At 43.3% G+C, this 17,162-nt stretch overlaps 1 protein-coding gene across 1 annotated transcript in view; it reads left to right on the top strand.

Annotated features, from left to right (window-relative positions):
• The window catches only part of HAUS8 (HAUS augmin like complex subunit 8), a 69,659-nt gene that overhangs the window by 37,520 nt on the left and 14,977 nt on the right, over positions 1 to 17,162 (top strand). The window contains exons 9-10 of the mRNA XM_083180985.1: positions 15,022 to 15,163; positions 15,887 to 16,031. Coding sequence (XP_083037111.1) covers positions 15,022 to 15,163; positions 15,887 to 16,031 — 287 coding nt within the window. The remainder of the gene's footprint in view (positions 1 to 15,021; positions 15,164 to 15,886; positions 16,032 to 17,162) is intronic.

Below are 17,162 nucleotides of genomic sequence, written 5' to 3'. Positions count from 1 at the left end.
GGGGCAAGAACTCTGAGAGATTTTTTTCCTTTTACCCTATGCATACCGGTTATATGTCTGGATGAGGTACTCCCGGGAAAATACCAGCAGCACAGGGCTAAAGAAAACACTACAGGAGTATAAAGACTTACTTAATCGTAAGTCTGGGTACGGCAATACGGTTATTATTCAGAATATTCCACCATTACGGGTATAGAGATTCTGACCTTTTTTCACTTGGTGAAGGATATCTATCCACAACTTAGGAGCACATAAAGATACCTTTATGCCCGTGTAAAGAGCACCACTCAGTGTGAGTCCCGGTACGGCTGTACATTTATATCGCCATACTTTTTGGTAAAGAATTCACTGTTTTATAGATCGGAGATAGATATATAAGGAGTTGTGACGAGACTACACATTGTTTATTTTTTCTGCTTAATCCATATACACTTTGGATGGAGAAATTTTGATCACTGCAAACACCTGTAAAGGACACACAGGGCAAAGAACCCGCTACGGGCTTATACCTCTCCATACTTACTGTGAGTGGGGTACGCCTATTATTTTTTACTACACCTATACATGTATTGGATGCACTAAATAGGAAAAGAAACCTTTATGTGTGTACCTCCCCCTTGTTACAAGTGAGTGAGGTACGCCTATAGGATTTCTTTCCCAGTATAAAGATTTCACAGTATAAGTAAACGGAGTCACACATTGTTGTTCACTTTTATTTGTATGGTATACACATCACTGGGAGTCAAAAAGGAGGCCATAGAGAAACAAACCAACGGAACAAGTACCCGATACGTGCACATACAGTGCCATTCACGCTGTGAGTAGGGTACGCCTGTCTATGCTCTCCTACTTCGCTCCAACAGCAGAATTTTTTTGAATCATTTTTCATTTAATGTATGGGCAGTATTCAATTAGAATATTATCCTTGCATGGCGAGAGTTTTTTTTTCTCTCGCCATGCACTCGCCGTGTTTTTGCGGAGATTCTCCATGTTTGGAGATTCTCCGTCACGGCACTTTAGAGAGTATTCAATGTGACTGAGACTCGCCAGCCCTCGCGGCGAGTCTCAGCCAATCCGGCGTCATGAGGTGACTGCCGCAGGGAGCCTGAGGATGGCGGCAGGCAGGGAGATGGAAGTCTCCCTGCCTGCCCCAGAACATATGTGGGGGGCAGGTGGGCTCCCCAGCAGCCAGGCAGCACAGGCTGCCCCCCCGGGACAGCCAACAGGGGACCGGGTATTCACTGCACCCGATCGTACATATGTAATGATCGGGTGCAGTGAATATATGAATATCTAATGAACGGCTCTTCTCGGCTCCTGGCCCCCTGCTGGCTGCTCTGTGTAAAAAAAAATATATATATATATATATATATATATATATATATATATATATATATATATATATATATATATATATATATATTTATATATATTTTTTTTATTAAATATATATTCATATTCAATAAAAATAACATGCCCTTTCACAGAATAAAATTCCTGATTTTTTGACACCAAAATTAAAACAAAAAAACTTTTATTTTAAAAGTTCACATTCCACTTCTCCATGAAAAGATGGAGAATTGCTACATGGAGAGACATGGCGAAAATCACTTAGAAAGACGGCGAGAAGTGCACGTTGAATAGGGTTGTTCGCTTTTTGAGACCAAAATTCTCCGTCCAATGCAAGAAAAGCACAAACTCGCCATAAAACATGGCACATTTTTCTCATTGAATACTGCCCTATATCTAATTGGTGGCTTCTTCTTTGATTTATTCCCTGAGAACCATCGGAAAAATTAACAGAAAGACTGAATGAAGTACTGACGGCCAGAGAAACATCTGGACTGGTTGCGCCTCAGGAAGTTTGGAAAGTCCACTCTTGTATTTTATTTAGTACACAAGAAACATATATGTTTTCACACAAACACATATACAGTACAACCACAAATCTTTTGCCAACAGGATATTTTGAAGGTACATTTACAGTTCAGAAATGGTAAACAAAAGGGATTAAATAAAAGGATTATAGAATAATAGGAATGTCATCCAAAATAGCAAGGCATAATAGAGTGTCCTCCATTAGTCTGACCAATATTCAACATCACTGAAGGAGAATGTCATAAAGTATAAAACTAAGATCCCATAGCTGAATCCAAAGAGTATAGTACAAATGAGAAAAAATATACATAGTAAACTTTAAAACAGGGTATAAGAGGCATATTGAGGCTATAGTATGATTCGGATCATCAATCCGGCCACAACTCAATGCCTTGAAATACCAGAAATGTAGAGAAGGTTGCCCAGTTTATTTGAAGATAATCAGGAGAGCGTCCAGTGTATATTATCCAATAATGCAAGTAGTACACAGCCAGTTTCAGAGAAAGACTGAATGAAGTACTGACGGCCAGAGAAACATCTGGACTGGTTGCGCCTCAGGAAGTTTGTAAAGTCCACTCTTGTATTTTCTTTGTTACTGTTTTGGTTATTTGGTGATAACTAGGGATAAGTACGAACCAGAGGCAGCATTGCGCCAAGGAAGGGTCATATCCTATATCTGTTTTTTTTGCATATTGTTTCTTGTGTACTGCCTATTGCTTTATCTTTCTCTCTGTTGGGATCAGAGGAACATCGGCTAAATACTCTGCCCTTAGGTCTTCAAGTAATTTGATCCTGCTTTGTATTTCCCCTGTCAAGTGTTTGATCTTTTTTATCCTTTATGTGGGGGGGGGATTCGTTTTTTTTAGGCAAGTTTAGCTAATATAAGCTGAAAGCCACTAATTTATTCCCTCTTAGAGATAGTTAGTATAGATAGCTAGGGGGGGTGGTGAGTTGTTCGGGATCCAGGTATACCTAGGTTGGGGTTGAGTCATACAGGGGGGGGGGGGGGGGGTTGGGGAGGTTTGTTTTGGGGGGATTTGCTTTGGGTAGTATATTTAGGTTAGATTAGAGCTCTTGACGGGTGACAATTTAATATTTATCTCCTCCCATTGGATATGTAGTATACTTCTAAGTGATATTATCGTAAGAATGTGCTTTTATCCTGCCACAGTACGTCCGGATGGCGCCTCCGGGTAATTGTATTCCACTTATACTGACAAAGACAGTTGATATACTATCATTTATCCTTTATGCATTGGCTACCTCCTGTATATTTCAATTACTGTCTGATTTTACTTGTTGTATGCTTATAATGTCCTCGTCAGAGCTTATTACTTGTACAGGTTGAGTATCCCATATCCGAATATCCGTTATCCGAATTATTCCGAAAACCATACATTCCAGAAAGTAAAAAAAAAAATTTTTTTTGCTAAAAACTCACTGGGGACAACTGAAACAGCACTACTGAGGGAATGATTTGTAACTGGCACTATATATGTACAAGAAAATTATTGCTTGGCATTCAAATTCAATATCTGAGAAAGTACACAAATTTTGTTTCATGTTTTGAAGCCTTGTTTTTTGAACAAATAAAATATATTTGTGTGTAATTCATGTGCTTGATGTGTTTATACAGCATAAATGCAAGATACTTCAAAATACATCCTTGAAATATTAAAATATTCCGAAATACGGAATAATCCGTTATCCAAAATTCTCCTGGTCCCGAGCATTTTGGATACGGGATACTCAACCTGTATTAGAAAATTCAATAAAAATTACTAAAATTAAAAATAAAGCAACATTTACTCAAATCTAACTCTCTCTGCACATGTGGAATCAGCCCCCAGCTGCAGTGCACATGGTTTTGGCAATTAGAAAGAGAATTTTCTTTTGCAAGTGAACCAGAATCAGGCCCATAATGTGCTCTGTTTGTATTTTCCCCTTTCTTGGTCGTTTTCTCAATTGCACCCCCTGGTTCTGGTTAAATGATGTGTAGGAGATGGAGTGGGGGGACCGTAGAAGCAGAGGGGGACATGTCCATCTCCATGTCCCCCTCTGCCTCATTGACCCTTCTGCCTCTGCGGCACCCCCTCTCTGTCTCCATGTCCCCCCCCCCCCCTGCCTCTGTGCACCCTCTGCCTCCGTGACTCCTGTCTCTGCCCCTCTCTGCCTCTAACCCCACAGAGACAGAGGGTGCACAGATGCAGAGGGGGACATGGAGATAGAGAGGGGGGGGCGCAGAGGTAGACATCTCATGGAGGAAGAGGGAGCTTAAACTGTTCGAATGACTGGCAGAACACTGCGCTGCAGAGTCCAGACTGCTAGAACTGTGTCTGTCTCTCTGTGTGTTCTCAGCCTCTGCGTGCTGAAATTGATGCCGCTGCGTAGCTCCTTCCCCGGGACTAGCGAGATGATGATGTCATCATCTTGCGCGTCCCTATAGGCCAGGAATGGGGAACCTTTGGCCCTCCAGCTGTTGTTGAGGGATGGGGAACCTTCGGCCCTCCAGCTGTTGTTGAACTACATATCACAGTTTTAGCAGGACCAAATAGTAAATCTGTAGCAGGGCATGCTGGGATGTGTAGTTGAACAACAGCTGGAGGGCCAAAGGTTCCCATAGGCTATACACTGATATCACTTAAGGCCTCCATACATTTGGCCGACTTGTCCTAAGGCAGTGGTTCCCAAACTTTTTTATACCACGGCACCCTAGAGTATCGGAATAGTTTTCACGGCACCCCTAGGTGCAAAGTTTGTTACCAAGAATTTCAGAAAAACAATATTAAATTCAATATACAGTATTGTTCTTATATGTCATCCTGTGGTCCAGTTATGTGGTGAGACAAATTATTAACTTCTGCTTATCCACATATTGTCAAATTGGAAGCCACAAGCACTGTTTTTGCCTATTACATGGACTACAAACAATTTGAATTGGTTCTGGATCATCAACCCAGGGCACCCCTGCAAGTACTCTGAGGCACCCCAGGGAGCCACGGCACACAGTTTGGGAACCACTGTCCTAAGGACAAGTCGGCCCTGAGCTCATACGCAGTCTAATCCCGGGATTGGCGTATCCCGGACATTTTGGGGCCAGATCCCGGGATTGCCCACCTATTCCATACTATCTCGCTACCTATGATTCTCTTTGAAATTAGCGCAAGGTCATATTACTTTCCCAAAGAGCCAGGGTGGCTTGGTTCTTCCTGATCTGGTTAAATACCACGAGGTGTGCTTACTTGCTCATAGAGATTGGTTCCATCATCCTACTGTTATTTGTTAGGTGCCTCTTGCACAGTCTTGCTACCCTTTGGAAGACTTCGGTACTATGGACTAAACATATGCAACCTTCTGTCCTCTTGTCTCTCCCATATTTTAAGGACAACATATCCTAATTTGAAATACTGTACTTGGCTTTATACTAAAAAAAATTATAATTCTGGCACAATTTTGAGGCCCGATCACAAAAAAACATTTGGTCTGTCAGGGAGGGTTTCTGGGTACTCAGATCCCCCTGCTTGGGCCACTGGAATTAACAGTCGGTCAGTCAACTCCTGTTTACAATTGTTACAAGGTTGCAGAGTTGTCTGCACTGACCATTCTCTTAAGTTGTGTACACACGGGGGAGATATATTGCTGAGCAATATATTGCTCAGCAATATATTGCTCGGTGTCTCATTTTCTGGTGACCATTTTCTTTCATCAGTGACCATCTCTGGTCGCTGATGAAAGGGAACCTATGCCAGGGGGAGCCGCAGAGGAAATCAGCAGGCTCCTGCGACCTGTGATCATAAGGGGGCTAAAAACGGGAGCGCACATCCGACGATTTATCGCTGGTGCACACGCCAATCGCTGGTACACTCCAATCACTGGCAATATGGTCGCTTAGCGACCATATTGCCAGCAATAAATGCCTTTGTGTATGCACCTATAGAATTGTGGCTAAATTAATGGGGCTGATTCTCATTGACTCGCTGCTTACCGAGGTTTCTAACGAAGCTGCAGCCCGCACATTGCCGACACTTTGCAGATGGAGGTTTTGTATATACATACATTCGCACGGTTGCGTTCGGGCCAAAATCATTCAATGGTCACCGACCATAAAATAATTTTTACCCTGTTTGCAAATCTAAGTCCGTCTGGACTGACCTAGAGTTGTGGCATCTGAGAATTGGGGGGGGGGGGGGGGGGGGCTGACGTCCTGTGATATCAACCGCCTGCTCCCAGAAGGCTGGTACCCGCCTGCGTTCGCATGGGGATGCCCAGCATTTTTCCTGATAGCACCCACCGTTTTTGTGGGCATGCAAATGCCCCATGCTAAAATATTTTCCGGTATCTGTCGGGATGCCTCTTATCAGTGTTCTGACAGTTGGTATAGTGAGTATATGGATTTTGATACTTGCCCTTACTGAATGAAGTATTCGGTTTTGAGTTTATGCGAAGTCTAGATTCTTGGCAGTCTTTTCAGTCACTCGCATTATTGACGTAGTCATTAACCCCTTCCTGACAGAGACAGTTTTTGCGTTCCTGACAGAGCCCTTTTTTTCAAATCTGACATGTATCACTTGTGGGGATAACTTTTTTTTGCTTTTACTTATCCCAGTGATTTTGAGATTGTTTTTTCGTGACACATTGTACTTCAAATTAGTGGTAAATTTGGGTCGATACAGTCTGTGTTTTTTTGTGAAAAATACCAAAATGTCGTAAAAAAATGGAAAATTTAGCAATTTGCAAAATGTTAAATTTTCTGCTTGTGAGACAAATAATCATACCACTCAAAATAGTTAATAACTAACATAGACCATATGTCTACTTTATGTTTCCATCATTATTTCAACTTCCTTTTAATTTTTTTGGACACTAGGAGGCTTACAATATGAATAGCAAATTCTCAAATTTTCAAGAAAATTTCAAACACTGATTTTTTTAGGGACCAGTTCAGTTCTGATGTGACTTTGAGGGACTTGTATGTGAGACACCCCCATAAATGATACCATTTCAAAAACTGCACCCCTCACAGTATTCAAAACAGCATTTTGGAAGTTTGTTAACCCTTTAGGTGTTTCACAGGAATTAAAACAAAGTGTAGGTGAAATTTCAAAATTTCATTTTTTTTGCAGATTTGCAATTTTAATACATTTTTCTAAGGAACACAGTACATTTTACTAGAGAAATGTGACTAAAAATTGATTCCCCCAATTCTTTTGTTTTCATAAATATCCTATATGTGGCCCTAGTGTGCACGTTGACCAAACCACAGGCTTCATAATAGAAGGAGCACCTACTTGATTTTGGAGCCTCCTTTTTATGAGATTATTTTTTAGGCACCATGTAGGTTTCTAGGCACCATAAGATGCTAAAATTTAGGAACCCCCCCACAAGTGACCCCATTTTGCAAACTACACCCCTCAGGGAATTCATCTAGGGGTATAGTGTACATTTCAAACCCCCAGGGGTTTCACCAATTGTGGTACAACTGGGCAGTGAAAATGAAAAATTAAATTTTTTTACACAAAAATGCAGTTCTGGCTCAAAATTTTTCATTTTCAGAAGGTATGAAGGAGAAAAAGCACCCCAAAATCTGTGCCCCAATTTCTCCCGAGTACGGCAATGCCTCACATGTGACCAAAAAATACCATTTGGGTGCATGGCAGGACTCAGAAGGGAAGGAGTGATTTTTGGATTTTGCAGCTCAGATTCTGGTGGAATGTTGGTGGGTGCTATGTTGCATTAGCAAGACCCCCCAAGCACCAATACAGTGGAACCCCCCCACAAGTGACCCCATTTTGCAAACTACACCCCTCAGGGAATTCATCTAGGGGTATAGTGTACATTTCAAACCCCCAGGGGTTTCACCAATTTTGATACAACTGGGCAGTGAAAATGAAAAATTACATTTTTTTACACAAAAATGCAGTTCTGGCTCAAAATTTTTCATTTTCATAAGGTATGAAGGAGAAAAAGCACCCCAAAATCTGTGCCCCAATTTCTCCCGAGTATGGCAATGCCTCATATGTGACCAAAAAATACCAGTTGGGTGCATGGCAGGACTCAGAAGGGAAGGAGTGATTTTTGGTGGTGGAATGTTGGTGGGTGCTATGTCGCATTAGCAAGACCCCCAAAGCACCAATACAGTGGAACCCCCCCACAAGTGACCCCATTTTGCAAACTACACCCCTCAGGGAATTCATCTAGGGGTATAGTGTACATTTCAAACCCCCAGGGGTTTCACCAATTTTGATACAACTGGGCTGTGCAAATGAAAAATTACATTTTTTACACAAAAATGCAGTTCTGGCTCAAAATTTTTCATTTTCACAAGGAAAGAAGGAGACAAAGCACCCCAAAATCTGTGCCCCAATTTCTCCCGAGTACGGCAATGCCTCACATGTGACCAAAAAATACCATTTGGGTGCATGGCAGGACTCAGAAAGGAAGGAGTGATTTTTGGATTTTGCAGCTCAGATTCTGGTGGAATGTTGGTGGGTGCTATGTTGCATTAGCAAGACCCCCCAAGCACCAATACAGTGGAACCCCCCCACAAGTGACCCCATTTTGCAAACTACACCCCTCAGGGAATTCATCTAGGGGTATAGTGTACATTTCAAACCCCCAGGGGTTTCACCAATTTTGATAGAACTGGGCAGTGAAAATGAAAAATTACATTTTTTACACAAAAATGCAGTTCTGGCTCAAAATTTTTCATTTTCATAAGGTATGAAGGAGAAAAAGCACCCCAAAATCTGTGCCCCAATTTCTCCCGAGTATGGCAATGCCTCATATGTGACCAAAAAATACCAGTTGGGTGCATGGCAGGACTCAGAAGGGAAGGAGTGATTTTTGGTGGTGGAATGTTGGTGGGTGCTATGTCGCATTAGCAAGACCCCCAAAGCACCAATACAGTGGAACCCCCCCACAAGTGACCCCATTTTGCAAACTACACCCCTCAGGGAATTCATCTAGGGGTATAGTGTACATTTCAAACCCCCAGGGGTTTCACCAATTTTGATACAACTGGGCAGTGAAAATGAAAAATTACATTTTTTTACACAAAAATGCAGTTCTGGCTCAAAATTTTTCATTTTCAGAAGGTATGAAGGAGAAAAAGCACCCCAAAATCTGTGCCCCAATTTCTCCCGAGTATGGCAATGCCTCATATGTGACCAAAAAATACCAGTTGGGTGCATGGCAGGACTCAGAAGGGAAGGAGTGATTTTTGGATTTTGCAGCTCAGATTCTGGTGGAATGTTGGTGGGTGCTATGTGGCATTAGCAAGACCCCCGAAGCACGGTGAAATGATGAACCTAATAATCCATAGATGTGTGGTATATTTTAAAACACTCCTTTATACATAGGCCGGGTTTGTCGGGGCAAGTTTCACAGTGGAAAATAGTTTCCTTTCTTATTCCCCTGCTTCTTGTACCAGATTTTTGTTTTCCGCAGGGCACTGTACGGCTTCAGTACCTGATCTGAAAGATCCACTCCGCCCATGTCCGCCCATGTACCTATTGTAATCCAGGATACAATTAGGTTTTGAGGTGTGGGTACTGGGACGGAGGTGGTACTGTCTCCGTGAATTGTTGTCAGTATAAGGACATCCCTCTTGTCCTTATATTTGACCAACAACATATTTTCGGTGCATATTCCCCTGCTTTCACCCCTTCTCATTACTTGGGCAATGTGCGTTTTTGGGAGGCCTCTTTGGTTCTTGCGCACAGTACCGCAAGCTGCTGTACCTCTTGAACCAAGGGCCTTAAAAAGGGGGATGCTAGTGTAAAAGTTATCCACATAGAGGTGATAACCTTTATCCAGGAAGGGGTGCACTAAATCCCAGACAATTTTTCCACTAACACCTACGAGGGAGGGGGGGCATTCTGGCGGTTCAATTCTTGAATCCTTCCCTTCATATACCCTAAACATGTGGGTGTACCCTGAGGTGCTTTCACACAGCTTATACATTTTTATGCCATACCTTGCCCTCTTACTGGGAAGGTACTGGCGGAATTTAACCCTTCCTTTAAAATGTATAAGGGACTCGTCTATGCAAATGAATTTATCTGGGATGTACATCTCTGCAAATTTGGCACTGAAATGATCAATGACCGGCCTGACTTTGAATAGCCGGTCAAAGGTGGGATCATCTCTGGGTGGGCACTGTGCATTATCGTTGTAATGCAAAAATTTAAGGATCGTCTCAAATCGAGCCCGGGGCATGGCCATACGGTAAAATGGGGTGCTGTACAGAACATCTGTACTCCAATATTGCCTAATTTCTGGCTTTTTTACTATGCCCATATGAAACACCAGACCCCAAAACGTCATCATCTCTACTGCATCTACAGGGGTCCACCTAGCAAATGATGACGTGGGGTTTTGAGCAATAAACTGCTGGGCATATAAATTAGTTTGGTCCACCATTAAATTTATAAAATCATCAGAGAAAAATAATTTGAAAAAGTCAATTTCTCTGAGACTTGTGGAATCAAATTGGATTCCTGGCATGGCCAAAAACTCAGGAACCTGGGGCTCAAAATTGTCTGGTGGTGGGGTCCATACGAGATCAATTATTGGGGGGTGGGTCTCAGCTGCTCTACGGGGGCGTCTTTGAGGGGGTCCCTCATCACCAGAGGAGGAAGAGGAGCTTAAGACGAATCCTTCAAATTCCCCGCTTGCCTCACTGGCTGTGTCAGAGTCAGAGGCAAGCATGGCATATGCCTCCTCCACTGAATACATTCTTCTGGATGACTGGGATGACATTTGGGATGACATTTGGGATGCCATTTTTATTTTTGTGTTACTGGTAGTGAAATGTTTCAACACGTGTATAGTGTAGGGGGGGGTACAAACTTTATTTCAACCCGGGGGGTTTGTAGTGTGTAGTGTGTATGTAGTGCAGAAAAAAAAAATACTTTATACAAAAAAAAAAAATTGAAGGGGTTAAAAAAAAAAAATTGAAGGGGTTAAAAAAAAAATTGAAGGGGTTAAAAAAAAAAAAAAAAAGGTCCTGCGCCAAAAATTGAGCACAGATGTTGGTCAGTAACGTCCGTCACTGAACAGCGCTCAAAGGCAACAGGAATTTGATAAAATAAAAAATAGATCAACCCTGTGCCGAAAAAGCTGATCAGTGATGTACGTCACTGATCAGCGCACAGTGGCCACAGGACACCCACAAAATCACAGTGTGTTTAAAAAAAAAATTAAAAAAAGACCCCACAGCACCCACAAAAAAAAAAAAGGTGATCAGTGATGCGACACTGATTACCAGTGAGGGGCAGCAGGTGCACAACCTTTGGTGCAACTGACAGTGCAACTGGCAGCAACTGACAGGTATATATAAAAAAAAAAAACCTCTGCACCCCCAAAAAGTTGCTGATCACCTCAGATATAGTGATCAGCACAAAAGGCGGGGGCAGCAGACACAAAATTTAGCACTCTCTATCACTCTCTGTCACTATCTCTCTCTATCTCTCTATCTCTCACTATCTATCACTCTATGGGCAGTATTCAATGAGAAAAATTCGCTGTGATTTCTGGAGAGTTTGTGCTTTTCACGCGGTGGAGAGAGGTTTTTTTTCTCCAAAGGCGAGCCACCCTATTCAATGTGAAATATTCTCCGTCTTTCTAAGTGATTCTCGCCGTCTCTCTCCGTGTAGAAATTCTCCATCTTTTGATGGAGAGCAGGAATGTGAACTTTTAAACTAAAAGGGTGTTTTTTTTAATTTTGGTGTAAAAAAATCAGGTTTTTTTTTCTGTGAAGGGCCATGTTATTTTTATTCATGTGCCTATAGCACATGAATATATATTTAATTTTTAAAAAAATATTTTTTTACATTTTTTTTTTTTTTTTTTTTTTACACAGTGCAGCCAGCAGGGGGCCGGAGCGCTCGAGCCGCTCATTAGATATTCATATATTCACTGCACCCGATGCACGTTCGGGTACAGTGAATTCTGGGTCCCCCGCTGGCTATAGGGGGGGCAGCCTGTGCTGCCTGGGTCCAGGGGAGCCCTGCTCCCCACCCCATATCCCCTGCAGCAGCCAAGAGAGACTTTAATCTCTCTTGGCTGCTACGTCCCCCGGCTCCCTGACAGCTCCCTGCCGCGGACGCTCGTCCGCTGCAGGGGTTAAGACTCGCCGCGAGCCAGCAGGGGGCCGGAGCGCTCGAGCCGCTCATTAGATATTCATATATTCACTGCACCCGATGCACGTTCGGGTACAGTGAATTCTGGGTCCCCCGCTGGCTATAGGGGGGGCAGCCTGTGCTGCCTGGGTCCAGGGGAGCCCTGCTCCCCACCCCATATCCCCTGCAGCAGCCAAGAGAGACTTTAATCTCTCTTGGCTGCTACGTCCCCCGGCTCCCTGACAGCTCCCTGCCGCGGACGCTCGTCCGCTGCAGGGGTTAAGACTCGCCGCGAGTGGCGGCGAGTCTTTAACACGTTGAATAGGGGGAGCAGGAGGCTCCGGAACACGGAGAGTGCATGGCGAGAGAAAAAATCTCTCACCATGCACGGAGAATATTTGACATTGAATACTGCCCTATGACACTGCAGCAGCAGCACTGACAGTTATATATATGAAAAATAACCCCTGCACCCCCAAAAAGTTGCTGGGGGTGCACAAAAGGGGGGCAGCAGACACAAAATATAGCAGTCTCTATCACTCTCTGTCACTATCTCTCTCTATCTCTCTATCTCTCACTCTATGACACTGCAGCAGCAGCACTGACAGGTATATATATCTAAAAAAAAAAACCTGCGCCCCCAAAAAGTTGCTGATCAGTTAATTTATACTGATCAGCACAAAAGGGGGGGCAGCAGTCAGTTATATAAAAAATATATAGCACAATCTGTCACTATCTCTCTATCTCTCTCTATCTCTCTCTCTATCTCTCTCTATCTCTCTATCTATAGCTCTATCACACTGCAGCAGCACAAAATATAGCACTCTCTGTCACTAGGCCTCTCTATCTCTCTCTCTCTATCTCTCTATCTAATAACTCGCAGCAGCACAACACAGCACAGGATGTCACAGGATGTCACAAGAATAAGCAAGATCCAGGCAGTGATCAGGTAAGTATTTAGAGGGGTTCTGGTCAGTAAATGGCGGCAGCTGGGCACGGTGACCGCACTGCACGCTATTCCAGACCGGAATGGCGTCTGCAGTGCAGTCACCGTTAGTTTAAACCCCCCTCCATGGCTGTGATTGGTCCGTCGGTCCGACGAACCAATCACGGCCTTTGGGGGCGGGCGGGGTGAGGTGGGGTGACACCAGTGTCACCCTTACACCCCGCGGTGATTGGTGCTGTACTTTACAGCACCAATCACCTCCGATCCCTGTGTCACCGGCGAACGTTATTCGCCGGTGACACAGAAAACGCTGTGAATGGCTGTTCACACTGAACAGCCAATCACAGCGATCGCCGACGGGGGGGCGGCATCGCAGCCCCCCCTGGGCATGCAGGGACATGTCTGCTGTCAGGGACAGCAGACATAGTCCCTCTGTCACTGCGTCTCTAGACGCAGTGACAGTTAGAAGTCATGACGTATATATACGTCATGTGTCGGGAAGTACTTCCCGGCCATGACGTATATATACGTCAAATGTCGGGAAGGGGTTAAGACTATAATGGGCCCTACACACATGTAAATCGTTTTGTGTGTAGACCACACAGCGATTTAAATCCGTGGCCCCACCGATCTGAATCAGGCGGCGATTAATAACCTCTGCAACGCTGTGTGCTAAGAGAGAGACCTAGCCTTCTGTGTGAAGTAACTTTGCTCAGAACGTTTGTCGGATCCTGTGTAAGGAAAGATGTTCTTTCAGAACTATCTTGTAAGGCCATAGAGAAGGGCTCTAAAAATCCTAGGGGGTTTTTAGCCTATCATTTGTCATCTTTTGGGGAACAGACTTCTTATTCAGGTGTTCAGAAAGTCTGTTGCACATTGTTTGATTAAGCATCATACACTGTAGCAGTCTTGTTAGTGATTGATAGGTGCCCTACAATTGGGTGATAGAAGGTTTTCATATGTTGTAGCTAAGTAGACTATTCTAAGCATTGAACGCAATAATCTTTTATGCACCCATGATGCTTCTGACTTATTTTACACTATATGGGGGCACATTAGAGATTGCTGAGAGATGTACGCAAATAACACAGGGTTGAAATAGATGCAGTAGGTTTGTATGTCTTTATGCTTGTCCCTAGTATGCAAAACACAGCACTGAGCCTCTGCCCTAAAGGCCTGATTCTGGGTTGCTTACTAGTCCAAATCCAGACACATTTTTGTGACTATACGAGCATTTTAGGGTTGTGCTCTTAGCCATTTCTCAGCAGCCTCTGGGAGGCGACAGTAGGTCAGCAATGTGAATGTAAGCGAGACATTTTGTGGGTGTGTCAGAGTTCTTACATATCGTGCATGAGCTGTGCGTATGCGTAGTGCCATAGCATCACCTGCAGCTAGTATGGGGTACATGTATACAGATTATAGATTAGGGATATGACATTGCATAGATGCATACATGAGGATTGGCATTTCTTGATGTACTGAGAATTGGCCTATAAATTTTAGTAAATAATTTAGGATCCGGTTCATTCTGCCATGGATTATGCATAGGAAACCTTGCTGTGTGGGTCTACTGTAGATTGGTATACATTACAGCTAACAGCTAAGCCTTGTGACAGAGGGCACCAGCTTCCCTCTCTAGATGGAGCTCTTAGCATAGGAAGTGCTACCCCTCAAGGGCAAACAGCTGTTCGGCAGTGATTAGGTTGCTTTGTCAGTGCAGTCAGGATGTGACTTCCTGACCACAGAGAATACTCTGCATAAGCTGTATAGCTGGAGTTGTTGAACAGCCCTACATAATTTTGTCCTGAGGTCACTGCTAAATGTTCATCTTCTTTGAAAAAATGAACGCAACTGTCATTCATTGTTTATTTTATTGTTTGGATGGGTAATTTAAGTAACTTATAGCATTTTTGTTGTTAGTGGGCTTTGGCAAGATGAAATGTAATATATGGTATCATCTGCCTTTTATATGAACTTATTGTACTTTATGTTTTTGGGCTTCATTAAATATCTATTGTGTATTTTGATGAATTGGCATTCACTATCTGTTCTGGCTTTCCATTCCATTCATTTCAGGCTGAATCTCTGGCGCCCTCTGCTGCAGCTATGAAGCAGTTCAAAGACAACTACACATCTTTTGCCACAGCTCTCGACTGCACGAGGCATCAACTGCCTATAAAAGATATCCATGTGGTTGGCACCCGACAGAAATACCTGGGTATTCAGAATTAATGTTGCTTGTTTCTTTGCCTTCTTCCGTATCCATTTTCGTTTTCACTTTATTTTTTTATTGCTGCAAATGATCTTTCTTTCCCTGCTTATTTCACCGTTCATTTGACCTAGTAATCAGTAAATAGACAACAGCCACCACAGCAATTTCTATTTTTGGCAAAATAATGAAGCTTTAGGTCTTCCAGTTGCAATTAGCCCCCTGCATGGCAACTGTTTTTTTTTTTTTTTTTTTTTTCTTGTATTTTTTTGTTTTATGGCATTTTGGACTGGAAACAAAAAGGCTGTGTGTACTTTAATTTGTTGCCTTTCTGCCTGAATGGAGCTGTTAGAGGTTTTGAAATTCTGGGCATAACTTTGCACAGTCCTGTCTCCCACACTTTGTACACAGCACTGAGAAACTCCGTTCATACTGAATCATTGTGCAACACTGCTGTCTTTGCACGTTCACATATTACGCACCTAGCTCTTAGCAGACATACACCAACTGTTTTATTTGTTATTTCTTAGCAGCATATCGAACAGTTTGTACACATTCTTATATACTGGAACATACAGTTAAGAATTTATCTACTGTACATAGGGAATAACTTTTTCGGTTTACCTTAAAAAAAAAAAAATAGTGATACCTTTTGTGCGGCCCTTTGCTTTTGTGCATTGTGTAACTGTACAGTCACATTTAATTTTTTCGTCTTTGTATACTGCATTATAGAGGAGATTCAGAAACCACTAAGTGCCACAAAGTGTCTTCTTGAAGAAACCATGCCTCACTCATCTGATGAAAATGTAGTAGACTTGTGCAGCACAATCAAGAATTTGCAAGACACTGTGCTCAAGACTGATCGAGAACTTTTGCGGTATGTAGACCTTGTAAATTATAGATCACAAAGCTACAATATCTTCTTTAAATGGAAGGGAGCAGATGTTACAAAAGGAGACTTAAACAATAGGCATATGATTAAAAATGCACAAGAAGCCAAAAAGCCTTTCTACAATTTTAACTGGTTATAACACTAAGCAGTAATCCGCGAAAAACTAAATTATTTTTAATTATTTTTTATTTTGGCCAATCCAATACAGACACCTAATACCAAAAAAAACCACATAATTGTTTTTATTGCAGCTAATTGGATACCCCCATATGGTTGAGTAGGCAGCAATGTATTATCCGCCTTCCAGTTTATGGATCCAGTCACTGGTGACTCTAATATAAACATCTTAGCAAGCACATTATTTCAAGGATTTTGATTACATGGTGACAAGGCTCAATAGAGTCCAGCTTAACATGTTTCAAATAAAATATTGTTGTTGTTATAGATATAACCTGACAATGACTTGTCTCCAGAATCTTTGTAGGGCGTAATTGCTTTTTGTATAACATGCATAAATGGTATAGCTAATACTGAGCTATAGGTTGTAACCAGCCAATCCCTAGGTATAATTCTTATACAGCCAGGGTGTATGAATATTCTGAGGTAATCAAGAATACAAATACTGGGGGGGCGTGGCTACGGCGGCGAGCGGGTAAGACGTGTTTGGACGGAGCTCGCTGGCTGCCCATCCGATTCCTCATCCTGTGCCTCTTACGACACCTGATCCCCCTGCTAGCGGCTGCCCGGTGACCCAGATTTACCCCGCACTAGCCGCCCGCCCGACAGATTCGGTCCCGGCGTTACCACCAGCCCGCCGGACCGAGGAGAGGACTGCGGCCTACCTCCCCCCGCCGCACAGCGCACATCCGCCCGGACGCTCGCTGCTGAAGCCGCGTCACGAGGGTGACCTCTCTATGCGACTCACCCGCCGGCATCATCCACCTGAGAACGGCGTTCATCGTGGGGAGAATATCCAGCGTCTGTCCACCCGGAGCCTGGTGAGTCCCGTGCGGCGGGCGCCATCTTGGGCTCAGCAGTGCTCATACAAGCATACAGCCTGCAGTAACCCCCTCAGCGAGACTTCACATCCCCTGCCTGCTGCACCTGCCCGGAGAT

Source organism: Crinia signifera, chromosome 1 (genome assembly GCF_055691185.1).
Source record: "Crinia signifera chromosome 1, ASM5569118v1, whole genome shotgun sequence".
Classification (NCBI taxonomy): Eukaryota; Metazoa; Chordata; class Amphibia; order Anura; family Myobatrachidae; genus Crinia; species Crinia signifera.
This window is presented reverse-complemented; position numbering and strand designations above follow the sequence as displayed.